The 16,613-nt window shown below is 34.9% G+C and overlaps 1 protein-coding gene across 1 annotated transcript in view; it reads left to right on the top strand.

Annotated features, from left to right (window-relative positions):
- Positions 1-16,613, top strand: part of VWDE (von Willebrand factor D and EGF domains) — a 49,049-nt gene that overhangs the window by 29,608 nt on the left and 2,828 nt on the right. The window contains exons 10-18 of the mRNA XM_014532236.1: positions 1,181-1,451; positions 3,281-3,489; positions 3,619-4,586; positions 9,290-9,841; positions 11,037-11,132; positions 11,213-11,308; positions 13,028-13,123; positions 13,721-13,816; positions 15,303-15,398. Of these exons, the coding sequence (XP_014387722.1) occupies positions 1,181-1,451; positions 3,281-3,489; positions 3,619-4,586; positions 9,290-9,841; positions 11,037-11,132; positions 11,213-11,308; positions 13,028-13,123; positions 13,721-13,816; positions 15,303-15,398 (2,480 nt within the window). The remainder of the gene's footprint in view (positions 1-1,180; positions 1,452-3,280; positions 3,490-3,618; positions 4,587-9,289; positions 9,842-11,036; positions 11,133-11,212; positions 11,309-13,027; positions 13,124-13,720; positions 13,817-15,302; positions 15,399-16,613) is intronic.

The raw sequence follows: 16,613 nt of genomic DNA, 5'->3' as shown, positions 1-16,613 counted from the left end.
GCTCAATGCAGGAGCTGCCCCCTGGTGGTCAGGGCACTCACACAGGGGGAGCTCTGCTCAGCCACAAGCCAGGCTGACAGCTGCCAGTACAGCAGTGGTGGTGGGAGCCTCTCCTGCCTCCTCAGCAGCGCTAAGGATGTCCAACTGCAGTTTAGGCCTGCTCCCGGCTGGCAAGTGGACATCCCCCGCTGGCAAGTGGACATCCCCGCTGGCTGCCAGGCTGCCAGATGGATGTCTGATTGCCATCTTAGGCCCAATCCCTCGGGGAGCAGGCCTAAGCCAGCAAGTGGTCATCCCCCGAGGGGTCCCAGACTGCGAGAGGGCACAGACTGGGCTGAGGGGACCCCCCCCCCCCCTGAGTGCACAAATTTTTGTGCACCAGGCCTCTAGTGTTTTTAATAAGTCCCTAAAAAATGATATGAACATTTCATTGTTGTCAAAATTTTCTTCATGATGCAAGGTAATTTATTCTTTTTTAAAAAGTATAAGGTTATTATTGTTAGTAAAATTATTCAATATTAGTGCATAGATGCAGATCCTCTCCGATAATGAATGATACTCCAAAAGTTCGAACCAGTATACAAAGTTGTAGAAACCAATCCCACAGGCAAGAATCCTTTATGGTTATAATAAAAAACAGAAGTTTTAAATGGAAGAACCTCAGGAAAGAGTAGTGGTGACTAATTTTATCCACTATAATCCAACAAGATTAATTGTGCAATAACTAAGTGACAAACCATGTTCTACGTGCTGGGGGCGAGTGTGGGTATGACAGTGATAAGACAGATAGACATACTCTACCTTATCTTTGTATAGGTGAAGAGAGATATACACAGTTAATATATAAAATATATAGTATATCTGAGAAAGATAGGCATTAGGAAGAAAACTAAGCAGGGATGGAAAGAAAAGGCTGGAAGCAGGGGTTGACAGAGCATTGCAAGGGTATAAGATCAGTGAGAGAGATTTAGGTGTTTATCACTACTTGTCTCCTTCAATGCTCTACAAAAAAAAAATGCTCACGATAAATAAACCTATTAAAAATGTAGATTTTTCATTTTTGCAGCAAAGTGTATTGAATGCATATAAATACTAAATTGAGCACACATTTTTGGTTTATAACATACTGTTGTGATATTTTATACCAATTCTTAATGCAATTGGCTTTTGTTAATGTTAGGATATATGATAATTTCAAGACTGGAACGTTTGTGCTTTATAAGAGTATGTCACGTGATTTTGAAGTCCATGTACGTCAATGGGACTGTGGAAGCCTTCACTATACTGTGTCATGTAACTGCGGGTTTGTTGCCAAAGAAGAAGGTGATGTAGTTACTTTCGATATGTGTGGTGGTCAGCTACATGAATCGCAGCCATATTTATTTCTAAAGAGCCAACATGAAACCAGCAATATCAAGATAAGTGAATCTTATTTAGGAAGAAAAGTCACAGTATGTATGATTCTTAAAAGTATTTTTTTCTTTTTTCTACAGAATTTTGATTTATTCTGAATCTATTTGCATCTCTATTAATTTAAAAACTATCATTTTCAACATTAGGGTTTTGTGGGTTTTTTTTTTTCACTAAAATACATTTAGAGTAACACTGATCTTATAAGGAGTAAAATTTTTTTCATGTACCACACACAAATAGACAAAGCAATAGTTAAAACTGTCAAACTGAACTTCCTTATTTAAAATTTCATTATAACTTGGTGGATGATTCATAGAAATATTTTTGGCAATGCCTAATAAGTGGTATATTAGCCATAGATTAAAATATATAATTAAGAATAAATATTTGGGGATAGCTAGTCAACTTTTGAAATGAATACAGATGGTCCTGCCTCAGAAATAGGCTGGTAGACATGGAAGAGATTAGAAAATCAAGAAACATCAAAGATTACATAGTCATTAATATGCATCACTAATGTATGATCAGCACACCAATTAAAGTGAGCAAATGATATAAACGTGAAATTCATAAAAGAAATAAAATTGATAAATATGTCCAAAAGTACAAATAACCAATAAAAATGTAAAAACTTCAATTTCACTAGTAATCAAAGAAATGCCGCTCCTATATTTCTCATACAATATTGGCAAGATTTCCAGAACCTATGCATGTCATTTTTCAAGAAATTTTACCTCTGAAAACTTACCATAATAAAATAATTAAGGATGTGCAGAACCCCACATAATATCCCTCCTTTTGAGAAGGAAAAGTTACAATTAATCAATGATGAATAAAAGAGTTTAACCAAAACCCCAAATATAGCAATGTCACATAATAGACCACTTTATAGTCATGAAAATTTTGGAATAGATGTGTATTTATTGACAGGAAAAGAAATTAATAAAATATAGGAAAGGTTTTCAAAGAATATGCACCAACACCCTAACATTAGCCACCTCAGATTGAGTAGCAATATGAAATTGGCTTGCTTTTAAAATAACACCATTTTTTCTAAAAAGAAAAACTGAAATTTTTAAATCTAAAAAATACACGGGACCAGGATAGACACAGTCAAGAAACAGGGTGGCATCAATAAAACAGATGGAAAATTTTAAATCTAATAAAAATAAAATAAACGGGGTAGTAAAGTCGGAGGAACAGACATACGTGATGTATTTTCAGTGGATTTTAGAAGAAAGAAATTCTCAACATGTACATCCAAGTCCCTGATCTGGGAGGGTGAGACTTCTATGATCACAGGTGACATAGGCTATTAGGATGATTCAACAAACCCCTTCTCTCATTCCAACTCCCCTAGCAATGTTCTGGTTATAATTTGGCTTCTGATTCTATTTGCCTTCTGGAGTTACATTTACATGTATAAATCAATTACTCATCAGTCTAAGTCTAGATCAAATAATTACTATCAGAGACATTACTTGGTAAACATTATACTCAACATTAATAGCTGTTTTAATTGCACAAAATGTCTCACTCTAGTTTAAATTATTTTTAAAGAGTTTAAACAAAATATCTCAATAAAAGGATCAATGTGGAAATCAAATTTCAAATCAGCAAAAGGCAAAACCCCATTATTTTGACATATAGCATTAAAAGGAAAGGTGTAGTCTAAGGAAAATCAATATTTTATTTTCCTTTTATATTGAGAGAATAAATGAATTTATTTTTTACATAAGTTTTTTCATAATCTGCATTGAATATTATTTATTATTTTTTATGTTTATCTTTATTGTTGAAAGTATTACAGATGTCCTCCTTTTTAAATATTGCATATTATTTTAAATGACTTCTTTCTGTTTTTCAGATCTGGTTTTCTTCTGGAGCATTTATCCGTGCTGATCTTAGTGAATGGGGCATGAGTCTAACAATCAGAGCCCCTAGTGTAGATTACAAAAACACTTTGGGACTTTGTGGCACCTTTGATGAAAACCCTGAAAATGATTTCCATGACAAAAATGGGATCAAAATTGATCAAACTTTTAATAATTGTTTTGCTTTTATTAACGAATGGAGGTAAGAAAGTAAATTAATATTTGACTTAAAATGAGTGATGACTCAATACACTACTTTTTTTGCAAGACCTTCCTGGGGAGGGGAGGGGATGTTTTTGTTCAAATTACTTTTCTGTTTTCCATCTGGAAGGATTTTGCCAGGAAAAAGCATGTTCGACACAATGCCAATATCTCTGCCATCGCCTGGAAAACTATCCTATTGTAGCTGCTCCTTGGACACCACTTCACTCTACCCGTCTTCTAATCATCTGGTCCATGTTTCTCAAGCAGACATTGCTTCCGACTGCAAAGTCCTCACAGGTGTCAAATTCTCTTCCTTGATACCAGAAGTGGATGTCACTTCTAAATATATTAATCCAGAAGCTCTTGTCAGAGAGATCAACAAGCATACCTCTCGAGAAGAAAATAATTCAAATTTCTTTCCTCAAGACAAAAAGCACGTGAACCTACCCAAACTGGATTTAAATTTACAAAAATATCCTAAGAATGAGAAACAAGATGTTCCAAAAACTTTGGACAATGGGATACACACACGGGACCAGGATAGACACAGTCAAGAAAAATGGTGGCATCGACAAAACAGATGGAAACGGCAAAACATTTATGAGTTTCTTCCTTTGCTTGCTTTCCAAAGTCTCAGACAGAAGGATGTAAAAGAGCTTATTTATTTTTTCCCTGAGGACCATACTGAGGATGTCCAGCAAGAGTTTGTCCCCACGTGGCCTACACCCTCTGGCCTCACGGAACACAGCACGTTGGAACTGTGTCAGCGGACTCTAGCCAACTCCAGCATAGGAAGGCGCTGTCTCGCCTTTCTTGGCAAGAGACTAGACAGTGTTATAGATATGTGCGTTAAGGATGTTCTCCTAAAAGATGATCTCAGCTGGGCAGGAGCAGGTGTGGCCCTTTTAGAAAATGAATGTGAAAGGAGAATTTTGGAAGAGGGTAAATATAACATAGAAGAATATGGCAAATCAATTGAAGACATTCTCTTAGTATTAAAATGCCCCAATTTGTGCAGCGGCAATGGGCAGTGTATGCAATGGGGATGCATGTGTTCCCCAGGCTTTGGTTCCTATGACTGCAGTGACTCACGTGGTAAGTAAATACTCTTCAACTGCAATACTGTGAATGTAATTTAATTCTGAAAATATCTTTGTTCTTTTTACCTTCAGTATTTTATCAGGGTTGTACAGATAATATAGGGTGGAAAACAAATTATATTAACTAATCCTATATGATAAAAGGCTAATGCAAATTGTCCCCTTGACCAGAAGTTCGACCTGGAATTCAACTGGGAGTTCAACCAGGGGGCTGGGCCTGCCAGCCAACTGCCCACTGTCCCTCCCCCCGGCTGGCCTGACCTGATCTGTGCATGAATTCGTGCACCGGGCCTCTAGTACATTAGTATTTTTCCAACAGTGTTGCATCTTATTCAGAGTAAAAGCTGAAGCACAGCCCTAGCTGGTTTGGCTCAGTGGATACAGTGTAGCTTGTGGACCAAAGGGTCCCGGGTTTGATTCCATTCAAGGGCACATGCCTGGATTGCAGGATCGATTCCCAGAGTGGGGTGTGCTTCTCTCTCATCATTGATGTTTCTATCTCTCGCTCCCTCTCCCTTCCTCTCTGAAATCAATAAAAAATATATATATTTTAAAAAGCTGAAGCACATATAATAGCCTGTAAGGCACAACATGATCTTGCACACAATATCTGTCAAAACTTACCCCCTGCTATTATCGTCCTCATTCATTCCATTCCACCTACTTTGTTCTCGTGTTCCTTGCAAATGCATGGCTCTCTTGACCTCGGGAACTTGGCACACAGCTGATCCCTCTACTGGCAGAGAATAAGTTTTTCTAGAACTCAAATTTAGTTTTCTTAAGACTATGTTTATATTTTGCTAATTATACTAATTTGCTTAATTTTTTCTCTAACTTATCTACATGGAACTATTTTCTCCCAATATATTAGAGAAAGAAGTTTTTAAAGTCTATTTGATTCCATTAACAGGTAAACCAATAACTCCTGATTTTCCTCCTATCACCACCATTCTTCCCTTTTTCAACTGCAGGTGTTTCTAGCTCAGTAAATGCAAACTTCGTCCCTCTCACTGCTCACATTAAAAATCTGTAGTCATCTTGCACGGCCAGTGTGGCTCTATGGTTGAGCGTCAACCCTTAAACCAGGAGGTCATGGTTTGATTCTCAGTCAAGGGCACACGCCCTGGCAGCGGCTCATGCAGGAGGCAACCAATCGATGTGTTTCTCTCACATCGGTATTTCTGTCTTTTCCTCTCTTCCACTCTCCCCTCCCCCCCCCCAAAAAAATAGGTTTCCAGTTGTTAAGTATATAAAACACAGTTTATTTTTGTATCATTATTAATTATTGTATTATTTTCCATACAAACTGTAAACCTACATTTGCTCCACTCTGTATATAGCATATATACTCTGATTTAATGGGTTTAAGTATAATAGCAGGGAATATGACAGGTAATCACATAGTTCAGTATGGTGTTCTGTGTCTTTTGATAGAAGTGCTTAGAATAGTAGGAATCATGTCTACCTGGAGGGATAATAAAAAGCTTTCAAAAGGTAGTGTCACTACAGCTAAATTTGATCCAGAAAGAGAAAGGCATTCGAGGTAGAGGAAAGAGCAGGAGCAAAGGTACAGAGGCGTCACACACACAAACATCACAGCACACCTTGGACACTGTGAGTAATTTGGTATGCCTGAAGTCTAGTGGGAGGAGGGCTGCTGCAGGGGTTGAAGCTAGAGAGGTAGCCAGTGTCCAGACCACTGAAACACTATGAGAAACAGGATAAGGTTTACATTTGAAAAAGGCTGTTTCAGAGCAGTATTGGAGGATGGACCACTTGCAGGTAAAGAACTGTGCATGTCTGAAGATGGGAAGAAGGGTTAAACCAATAACGCAAATATATACAGGAAAGACATGAAGATATTCTGACCTAAGGTGAGGAGATAACAAATGAAAGAGACACTAAAGAAGCAAATTGATAATACTTGGTCAATGATTGAAATGAGGTGTGGGTTTTAAATTTTATCATGGTTTTTCAGTATTATTTATTAAGTTGCTATGATTTCTGTTAACATTTCCTTTGACTAACTTATCCAAAATGTTTTAATGTATCAAATTACATTTTTAACATTGTTTTATATTATTTTCTTCATTAGTATCTTAATGTAATTATGTAATATAATAACATTGATAGAGAAATAGGTCTATTTAATCCCAATGCAGTAATATATAACCACAGAGCTACATTTGATTTGCTATTTCATTTAAATTTTTATGCATATTTATAAATAATATTTACTATAGAATTATGCCACTCTGATCAAATGTTTATAAACTTTTCATCTCTTTCTGTGCATTGCAACAATTTGGAAAATATTCTTTCCTTGATTATTTTGTAAATGTTTTCCCAATAGATCACCTGTCCTGAATCATTTTGGGAGGTGATTTTAGATTATTTTCTGTTTCTTTCATGATAATTATTATTTCAACTATATTCTATCACTTCTTGGGTCAATTTAGTCCTTTATATTTTATTTAAAAATCATTATTTCATCAAGATTTCAAATTTTTATTTAAAATCACATGTAGTATTCTTGTATAATTTAAAATTATCCTCATATATGTAGCTTTTTCTCTTTTCTTATGTTCAGTTGTTTAGTTGTATCTTCCTACTGTTTTTATCTGGACAGAACTTGATAAAGGTTATCTATTTGTTGTTTTTTTCATATAATTATTTAGATTTGCTTCTCTGTTACCTGTTCATAACTCCTGTTTGACTTTTTGTTGATTTGTAATAGTACTTTACATGTTCTTAAAATTATCTTCTTTATCTCAGTGGCTTGCTTTTATCTATGTTGTCTTTTTATGCAGAAATAGTAAAATTTTATGTAGTCAAATACAGGTATTTTTTATTACAGTTTTTATTTATAGCTTCCATTTCCAAAGATCTCCTAACTTCTATGTTATGCATATAATCTCTTCAATTTTCTTATACTGTATCTATTCATTATTTTATATTTTACATTTAGTTCTCAGTCCATCTGGAATTTATGTTGTGAGTTAGAGGCCCTATATATTTTTCCTCCAGATAAATAAGCAGTTATGTGTTATCATTTATTAAAATAAGCCATATTTTCACACAAATTTAATACCATGTTTTTATATTAAATTCAAATATACATTGAGATATATTTCTGAGCTTTCTGTTATGTTTTTATTACCTAATGGTCTTTTTCTATGCCAATAATGCATTATTTTGATTAGTGTGGCTTTATAATACACTTTAATATTGCTAAGGTAAATAGCCCCTCACAATTCTATTTTGTAATTTTTCAATATTTCTGATGCCTACTTTAACATGAACCCTAAGATTTTATTATATTAAATTTCAAAAGAAAACAATACATTTTATTAATGTGCATTTGCTAAAATATACTCCTCCCTTCATGTCTTCTGCTATATTTTTCATAATCCGAAATTAATTCCAATTCTTCTCTACTTCTTTCTTCAATTCAAAACCAGAAACTCTCCTAAGAAGATGACTCATATGAAGCGGTGTGGGGTGGGAAGGAGCAGTCCTTCAGGGCACAAAGACAGGACAAGAGGACACTAATTTGTCTCAGATTTTTTATCAGTTGACCTGAGGATGGATCCAGGGTCCTCTTGTTCTTTGTACTGTGATAACTACTTTGTTCTTATTTTTGTTTTGGGCTATATTTGGTACACTCTTGTTTCTCTATTAGTCTGAAACCCTATGATTTCTGTGTTTTATGAAGTCCTCAAAATTACCGTAACATTTCATTGCCCTTGTTTCTGTTTATCAATTATATTAGGATTATTTTTTATTGTTGCTTATGGTTTGTTTTCTTATGTCTTTTTCTGGTTTTGATTTGATTTATCCCTTTTTTCATATTATAAGGGATTTGAGAAGTGCTGTGCCTGAAGACACTGCAAAAATCAACCCTAAATCAACAGTAGAAAGGATAAAAGAGAAACATGTCTAGTCACTGCTTAAAATTACCCATATTCTAAAATACTAGATTTTCCATACCAAAGAAACTTTTTAAAAGAGTTACTGGATAAGGAAAATAAAGTACCTTGGAAGAGAGAAAAAATGACGACCCACCCTTACAAAGAACACACACAAAACTGTTTAATTCCTACTTGAACAATCAATAAAGATGAGGGTATAAAATCCTGTTTTGTCACATTGATAAAATGACTAGAGCCACAGTTCTTTCTTTGCCTCTCATACAAAATAGCATTTATATAATTAGCAATTGATTTTCTATAAGCATTCATTTTCTTTCCTTACCTTTCCAGGCAAAATAAGTTGTCCACTCCTCTATGCTCTTATAGGTTCCATAGCTGTCACTTTTATAGTAATGATCACAAATCATTAAAATGAGTTGCTCACATGCCTATATCCTTACAACACCAAGTTTCTCAGGGATGGAGCTGGGCTTTCTTTTGCTTTGAGCCTACTGTGTATTAGGTGGTAATAAATGTTTGTTGACTATTTCTAATTCTTAATAAAACTATTAGTTATTGTCCTCTAATTGTTACACTGTGTAGTCAAATAGATTATGTCTATTGAAAGCAGGAGTTGTGGGCTGACTCCTCATTACTGCATGGCTCCTCGTACAGTGTTATACATGCAATAGATATTGAATGAATTACTTAATATTTGATACTGTGGGTAGAGCAGAACCTTAATAAATATTATTGACTAACATTTATTTTTCCCCCGGTTATTTAGATATAAATTCTCAGTCGCCATCAACAGAGCATTTACTAACTGGTGCAAGTTTTACCCACAGTCCGGTTACTACCAAAACCAGCAACATCTCGTACTTCTCATTAAAATCAGTTACAACTCGAATGAATAATTCAAAGGCAATTTCTCATCAGATATCAGGTTTTAAACATGCGGCTCATGCTCTGAGTACAAATCTCAGTCTGGGGGAGCTAGAAGTTCCTATGGACAATCGTAGTTCTATACGCATTAACCCCAATCGCTCCCATGATAAAGTAAAGGACATTAGCCAGGGCACCGTCCAAACAGAGACAGAAGGATATAATTATCAAGTTATCATGTCTGCCCAAGGTTACACACAGCACACGGATGGGTTTGCAGCATCAGTTAGTAGAGCCATCACTATTTTGCCAGAAAAGCCTGAGTCAACCAAAATACCAACTTGTGCAGAATCGCCTTGCTTTCTGGGTGTTTCCTGTGTGCCAACCACCAATGGTCACTTCCGATGTGGACGCTGCCCCCTTGGATATTACGGAGATGGTATCAATTGTAAAGGTAGTATGAAAACTCTTCAAAGAAAACTATCTAGTTCACATTAGTTAAGAAGATATGCTATTTATTAATCTTTATTTACTCCATTTAGTTCAATAATTGCTATTTATTTTACTTATTTATTTGTCTATAGTCTTTTTCATATTTCAAAAAATTAACATGGGCATTTCTGAGTTATTTTTAAATAGTGTTAATATTAAAGAATTATAACTATATAATATAAATGTATTTATTGAGTATCTACTGTGGTCCATGGTCTATGGAAACATTCTTTATCAATTTTCTCATATAATCCACAAGGATCCCACAAATTGGGTGTTATTTTCTCATTATACAGATGAGAAAGCAGAACCTTAGAGGGCTAACTGGTTTTCCTGGAATTAAGCAGCTAAAAAGATAAAATAAGAATGGGAATAACATTGTGGTCTGGGTTCTTTTCAGCTCTCAGTATGCATTTAGCCCTTTAACTTACTACTTCTGACATATTTGCTTATTTGCATAAATGAGGTTTCTCTGTAATTCCTCCGGCTCTTGAGAATAAAGCAAATTGGGCATCACATTAATTTGGGGGGGGAAAAAGGCATTTACTTCTTTTCAAAATTATCAGCATTGTTTTCTCTGATGCAAATCAAATTTTTGGCTTTGACAACATAAAAGCTATTTCTTTTTGTTATTGTTTTGTTTTGATTTGAGACCTACTTACACAATAGCAATGTTGGAGTATTCCTTTGTTCTCAGTATTCCCTGGAGGAACTCTTATTTTTTCTGTAGGAATAATGACAATAATAATAATCTTTAATATTTAATGTTTATAATATAGAATTTATTATTATTGAAAAATAAAACAAAACAACCTCACGCATTGCAGTTTCCTCAGAAGTGTTAAATGCCTAATAATTAGAATATATCAGGTAGTTATAGAAGCCTAAGGAATACAAACCTGTAAGCTTATGATGTGTTCCTGGCATCTTGCTCTTTGAAATTCTAATTATCCTTGCCATTCACCAACATTTACCTGATTAGTACCTGACATTTCATCGCCCTCTGGAAAAGATTGTAATATAATTTCATAGATAAATGTAGTGGTTATTGTTTCAAATTAGTCAAATTTCAGAAAATTTTACTTTTATGACTAAGTCTATAAGCAACATGTACATACTGTATCAACAACTCAGCCTTTTACTCTTCATTTTTGCAGCCATTTGTAGACACCCATGTGGAAAAGGAAGGGAGTGTGTTGCCCCAAACATATGCAAATGTAAACCTGGTTACACTGGTTCTAACTGCCAAACTGGTAGGTATAGTACTCATTAGTTTGCATAATTAATTTAATTGATAATTGATATTTCTAACCAAGAGCCTTATTTTATACAGCTATATGTCTTCCTGATTGCAAAAACCATGGAAAATGTATTAGACCTAACATTTGTGAATGTACCCTAGGACATGGTGGAGCAACTTGTGAAGAAGGTAATAATTCAAATTAAAAATTGAATAATAAAACAAATTTTTAAGGATAGTTTTTCTGTATACATATTAATATATATTCATTAATGCTGGTGAGGGAGTCAAAGTTTTTAATGTTTATTTAAAATAATTTATTTGAAGATTTAAAAAAATTAAATTTCTAAAATCAGAAAACTAAAGAGCAATAGTTTACTTGTCCTTGGTAAAATTATCTTCAGGAATAATTTTTTGAGATTTAGTTATAAGTTATCAGAGCCCTACAATTATTTTACCTTCAAACAAAGGACATCTGATTATTGAAGGACTTGTCAAACATAGTTTCAAAGAATTGTGAAATACCAAATAATTAGAAGATATCAGGTAGTAAGAATAAATTTAAAGAGTGATTTTTAGAAACATGTCTATACAGACCGGCCAGCATGGCTCAGTGGTTGAGCATAGACTTATGAACCAGGAGGTCACGGTTCGATTCTCTGCCAGGGCATATGCCCAGGTTGTGGGCTCAATCCCGAGTGTGGGGCATGTAGGAGGCAGCCAATAAATGATTCTCTCTCATCACTGATGTTTCTATCTCTCTCTCCCTCTTCCTTCCTCTCTGAAATCAATACAAATATATTTTTAAAAATAAAGAAATAAAAGCATGTCTATAGCCATATAATTTTATTGTCTTAATGGAAATCTTAAGTAGAGAGTTTAGAAAATGATATTCCTAAAGTGGATAATATTTTAAAAAACAAATTTGTTATTTTAAAATTAATATATGTTGATAGATGGTAATGTAATTATTAATAAAACTAGAGGCCCGGTGCATGAAAATTCATGCACTGGAGGGGGGTCCCTCAGCCCTGACTGCCCCCTCTCACAGTCCGGGAGCCCTCCGGGGCAGGAGGCAGGGGAAGGCAACACCCCATCACACCTCTGCTGCTGCCCCTGCCGGCAGTGCAAGCCTTGGGTGGCCCTGGTTACCTGAGCATTGGGCGGCCCTGGGTGGCTAGGCAACTGCCATCTGAGGCTTGCCTGTGCCTTAGGCCGGCCCTGGATGGCTGGGGGGCTGAGGGGACTGGGGGACTCGAGGCAGGCATGTAGAGTGGCCGGGCCCACAAGGCGGACCCGCCTTGCTACACGCCTGCCTCCCCGGCGGGGCTGAGGGGACTGGGCGCCGCCATCTTGTGGCTGTGGGCGATGCCATCTTTGAGGGTGGGGCAGTCAATTAGCATATTCCCTCCTTATTGGCTGTGGGTACCTCCATCTATTCGATGGTGTGAGGGTCAATTAGCATAATCCCTCTTTATTAGATAGGATAGAGCCATATTAAATGCTTTCATAACAAGGTACAAATTAACAAATTAAACTAAATCTAGAATAAACCAACAGAAACAGTCAATATCAATAGCATATGAAAATAATTATGGAAATATAAAAGTGTTCTACTTGTAAGCTAGAATGCATATGTCTAAGTATCACTTTCCAGAAGAAAGCTAAGATCATATATAATCTTATCAGTTAATCATAAGTTTTATAAACCAAGACATGCTAATGATTTGTGGGTGTTTTTAGAGCCCGAACTCATAGTGAATCCTACAGAACCAAATTTCATAGTAAAAGATAACTGAGCTTATTATAATTTGCTCTTACAAAAAGCTTTTACTGTGGCTGTATTTTATAAACAAAAACTGATTTTAAAATTGAGAGCTGACTTAATAACATAATCTGTGTCTGCAGAATATTGTAGCCCACCTTGTCAACATGGTGGCACCTGCTTGGCTGGAAACCTCTGTACCTGTCCGTATGGTTTTGTGGGACCAAGGTGCAAAACAAGTAAGCAAAGCTCTTGTGGACTCATATAATGAAATTGCTCCTTTGACTAGTTGATGGCTTTAATGCTAATTGATATAAACCCAACCCCAAGGAAAAACCACACATCAGTGATTTATTATGACAGTTACCATTCAGCATACTACTGAGAGTGCTGGGTGCCAAAACTAAAATAAAAGTTTCTTCTTATAAGCAACTCTTTTTTTGGCCTTATTCATGACCATTTCTCCATTTTTTTTTTTAGATGACAGGAATTCAGTTTGTTGAATTACATATAAATGTATCTCATTTAATTTATGCCTGTGATTACTTTCATTAGTAACTAATAATTTTTCCAAATGGCCATTTCTTGTTTACCATTCAGCTCAATGGTTTCCTACTTCCCATCTCCATCCATCAGCAAAATCAGTAAAATAAAAATAACTTGATGTGAGAAATGGAGACCCTGTAAAGCCAATGGAAAAATTATTTTTATCTTTCTTTCTGATCTTATTCATTAAAGATGTAATAGGCAGTTATGAGCTAACCAGGTAATAATGAATAATATGACCAATTCCAAGCCCAATCTACCTTTCTTTTATTTGTGTCCTATGATCTTAGTGGTTTGTAACAAGCACTGTGAAAATGGAGGTGAATGCCTTACACCAGATGTTTGCCAGTGCAAGCCTGGCTGGTATGGCCCCACCTGCAGTACAGGTAAAATTAAAAATATTTTCAATAAATATCACTTAAAAGAAAATTTAAATGCATCAATATCCTAAAGACTTGCACCCCAAATCATAAAACTAATCTGACAAGATTGATATGAAGTTTTTATTTCAGACATATTTTTAAAAACCTGTCTTTCATCTTCTTTTTCTTCTTATATTAAACCATAGACGGTATAACAGCTTTATTGTCATCCAACCTGACCAATATTTTTTTTTATTTTTGCTTCTATATTTTCTTCATCCACTTGCCTCATGGTGGAGAGACATATCTGTGTTGCATCTTCTAGACCTCAAGTTGTTGTGGGATTTTTTTTAAATCACAGACATTCTATTTCATTAAACATTCAAGCAATTTTGAGTTAAGGGGGCACCATCAAATGAATTCATTTATCACAAAATCAGGCTTACTTCTTGGCAGCAGTGTTTACAATTATCTATGTTTAATCTAATACATTGTATTCTAGTGACTTTTTTCAACATAGATTTAATTCAACATTTGTAGCTTGCCAACTATGTGTGAAGCATAATGCAAAGGGAAACAAAGATCAAGCTGATTTTGCCCTGCTTTTAAGGAGCATATCATTAGTGAAGGAGAACAGGATTGTATTAAAAAGACTCTGATACAAGTTGAGTTATAATAAATTATGTAATTAATGTACAGTTTCTTGGAAGCAGAGAAGAGGAAAATTAATTTTGGCAAGTCATTTTGGAGGGAAAAGGGTTTCACTCATATGTGGGGTATAAAACAAAAAGCAACAAATGAACAAACAAAATAAACAAACTTACAGATACAGACAACAGAATGGTGGTTACCAGAGGGGAAGGAGGTTGGGGAAGAATGAAGAAGTAAAGGGTGTCAAGTATATGGTGATGGGAGGAGACTAAACTTTGGGTGGTGAGCACACAATGCAGTATTCAGATGTTGTATTATAAATTATACACTTGAAATTTGTTATTAACCAGTGTAACCCAATAAATGAATTTTTAAAAAGAAAAATGTAATTGGGGGTACCTTTTAAAATGAAGCAAAGGTAAAGAAGCAAAAACGACGATTGTTTTTTAGTGTGCTAAGACTTGAGTGCAGTGTTCCTTATGAATTGGGAAGGAGACTTAAAGAGGTCCACATGGCCACTTGTACTTGCGCGATTACAGACCATCCTATTTGAGCTTTTGAATTGCCTTCTCCTAACTTCTAGTCACCCTTTCAGCTTAACAAGGGCATTCTGAATTCTAACCATAGTCTTAGCTTGGTATTATTTGTAAGCTTGATGAACAGACTTTCAAAGCTATTATCCAGTTATTTTATTCCTCTTGTATTTGGCAAATTCTAACTAATTATAAGTTATGGGTTTTATTTGCAGTAAAAATAAAAAATATTTCATTATGCACCATTTTGCACTTCCATGCAGCTTTCTTTTTTTTTTTTAAATAATAAAACGTTTACGGTCTCTCTCCTTCCTGCTGTTCATTAGCTTTGTGTGACCCTGTTTGCCTCAATGGTGGTTCCTGTAATAAGCCGAACACTTGCCGCTGTCCAAATGGATTCTTTGGCGCACAGTGTCAGAATGGTAATTATTCTTTCTTTATAAATAAAAAGACTAAGGGGAAGTTAGACATAAACAGAGATCTGAGTAAATATAAAGAGACAAGTTCCGAAGGAAAGATGCTATTTTTTTTTCTCTATTTCTTATGATGTTGCAAGTTTGGCCATCAAAGGATCACTTCATAGAAACATATCAGAGTTATGATGAATAACGATTATATTTATTCAGCATATGTTAGGCTCACAACTATGGCAGTTGTCTGTGCAGTTTTATAGAACCAAGGTGTAAAACAAATAAGGAAAGTTTTCTCACAGTCTAGTATTATAATGAAATGGTATCATTTTTGTTGCCTTGACAGCAAAAACGTTTGACTTGTGCTCAATTTAATGTTCACTTTTATCTCATGATCTCTCTTGACTTCAGTTTTATTAAACATTTATGAAGAGCCAGATATGCACAGCACTATGCAAGGTGATATGTGAACATAAAAATGCATCATTTCCCCTTTATGGCCTGTTATTTTAATACTTTCCCTCATAATGTTAATGCTATGGGTTTTTCAGAATAGTGGGCATGCCTGAAGTTGTCAGTGTAGACATGAATTAATGTCAATAAGTGAAATTTAAAATGCATCTTCTGATCTTCATATTTTTTTAGCTAATGCAAAGTGTAAGGTAGATTTTTTAGTAAAAGCATGTCAGAACATGTCATAACTTAATTCCTAAAATGTATACTTTTTTTGTCCTGTTACACTTTGATTTTATTCCAATTTTTTATTTGGATGTTGGCTAGAAGTATTAGGTGGCAATTGAGGCAGAGAAAAAAAACCATAATTTTAATACTATATATGTGCACATTGGAAACAAGTTCCTATAATTCAAATTTCCTATAAGAAACTAAATAGAAAAAGAGAAGAAAGTAAATACAGAGATAAGGCAAATCTTGAAAATTAGGAGACTATGTTTAAGCCCATGTTTATGAGTTATAGATAAAATGTTAAGTGGAGAATATTAGAAGGGAAACGAAAAGCTTACATCTCTTATACTGTTAGAAGTAGATGTAAAATATAATTTTAAAGTTCTCTAAAAATTTTTTAAGTTTATTTTATTTTCTAAAATTTTTTTAAAAATATATTTTTATTGATTTCAGAGAGGAAGGGAGAGGGAGAGAAATACAGAAACATCAATGATGAGAGATATCATTGATCAACTGCCTCCTGCAGGCCCCTTACTGGGGATC

This window comes from Myotis brandtii, unplaced genomic scaffold (assembly GCF_000412655.1).
Source record: "Myotis brandtii unplaced genomic scaffold, ASM41265v1 scaffold863, whole genome shotgun sequence".
In the NCBI taxonomy this organism is placed as follows: domain Eukaryota; kingdom Metazoa; phylum Chordata; class Mammalia; order Chiroptera; family Vespertilionidae; genus Myotis; species Myotis brandtii.
The sequence above is the reverse complement of the archived record's forward strand: the minus strand, read 5'-3'. Positions and strand labels throughout refer to the sequence as shown.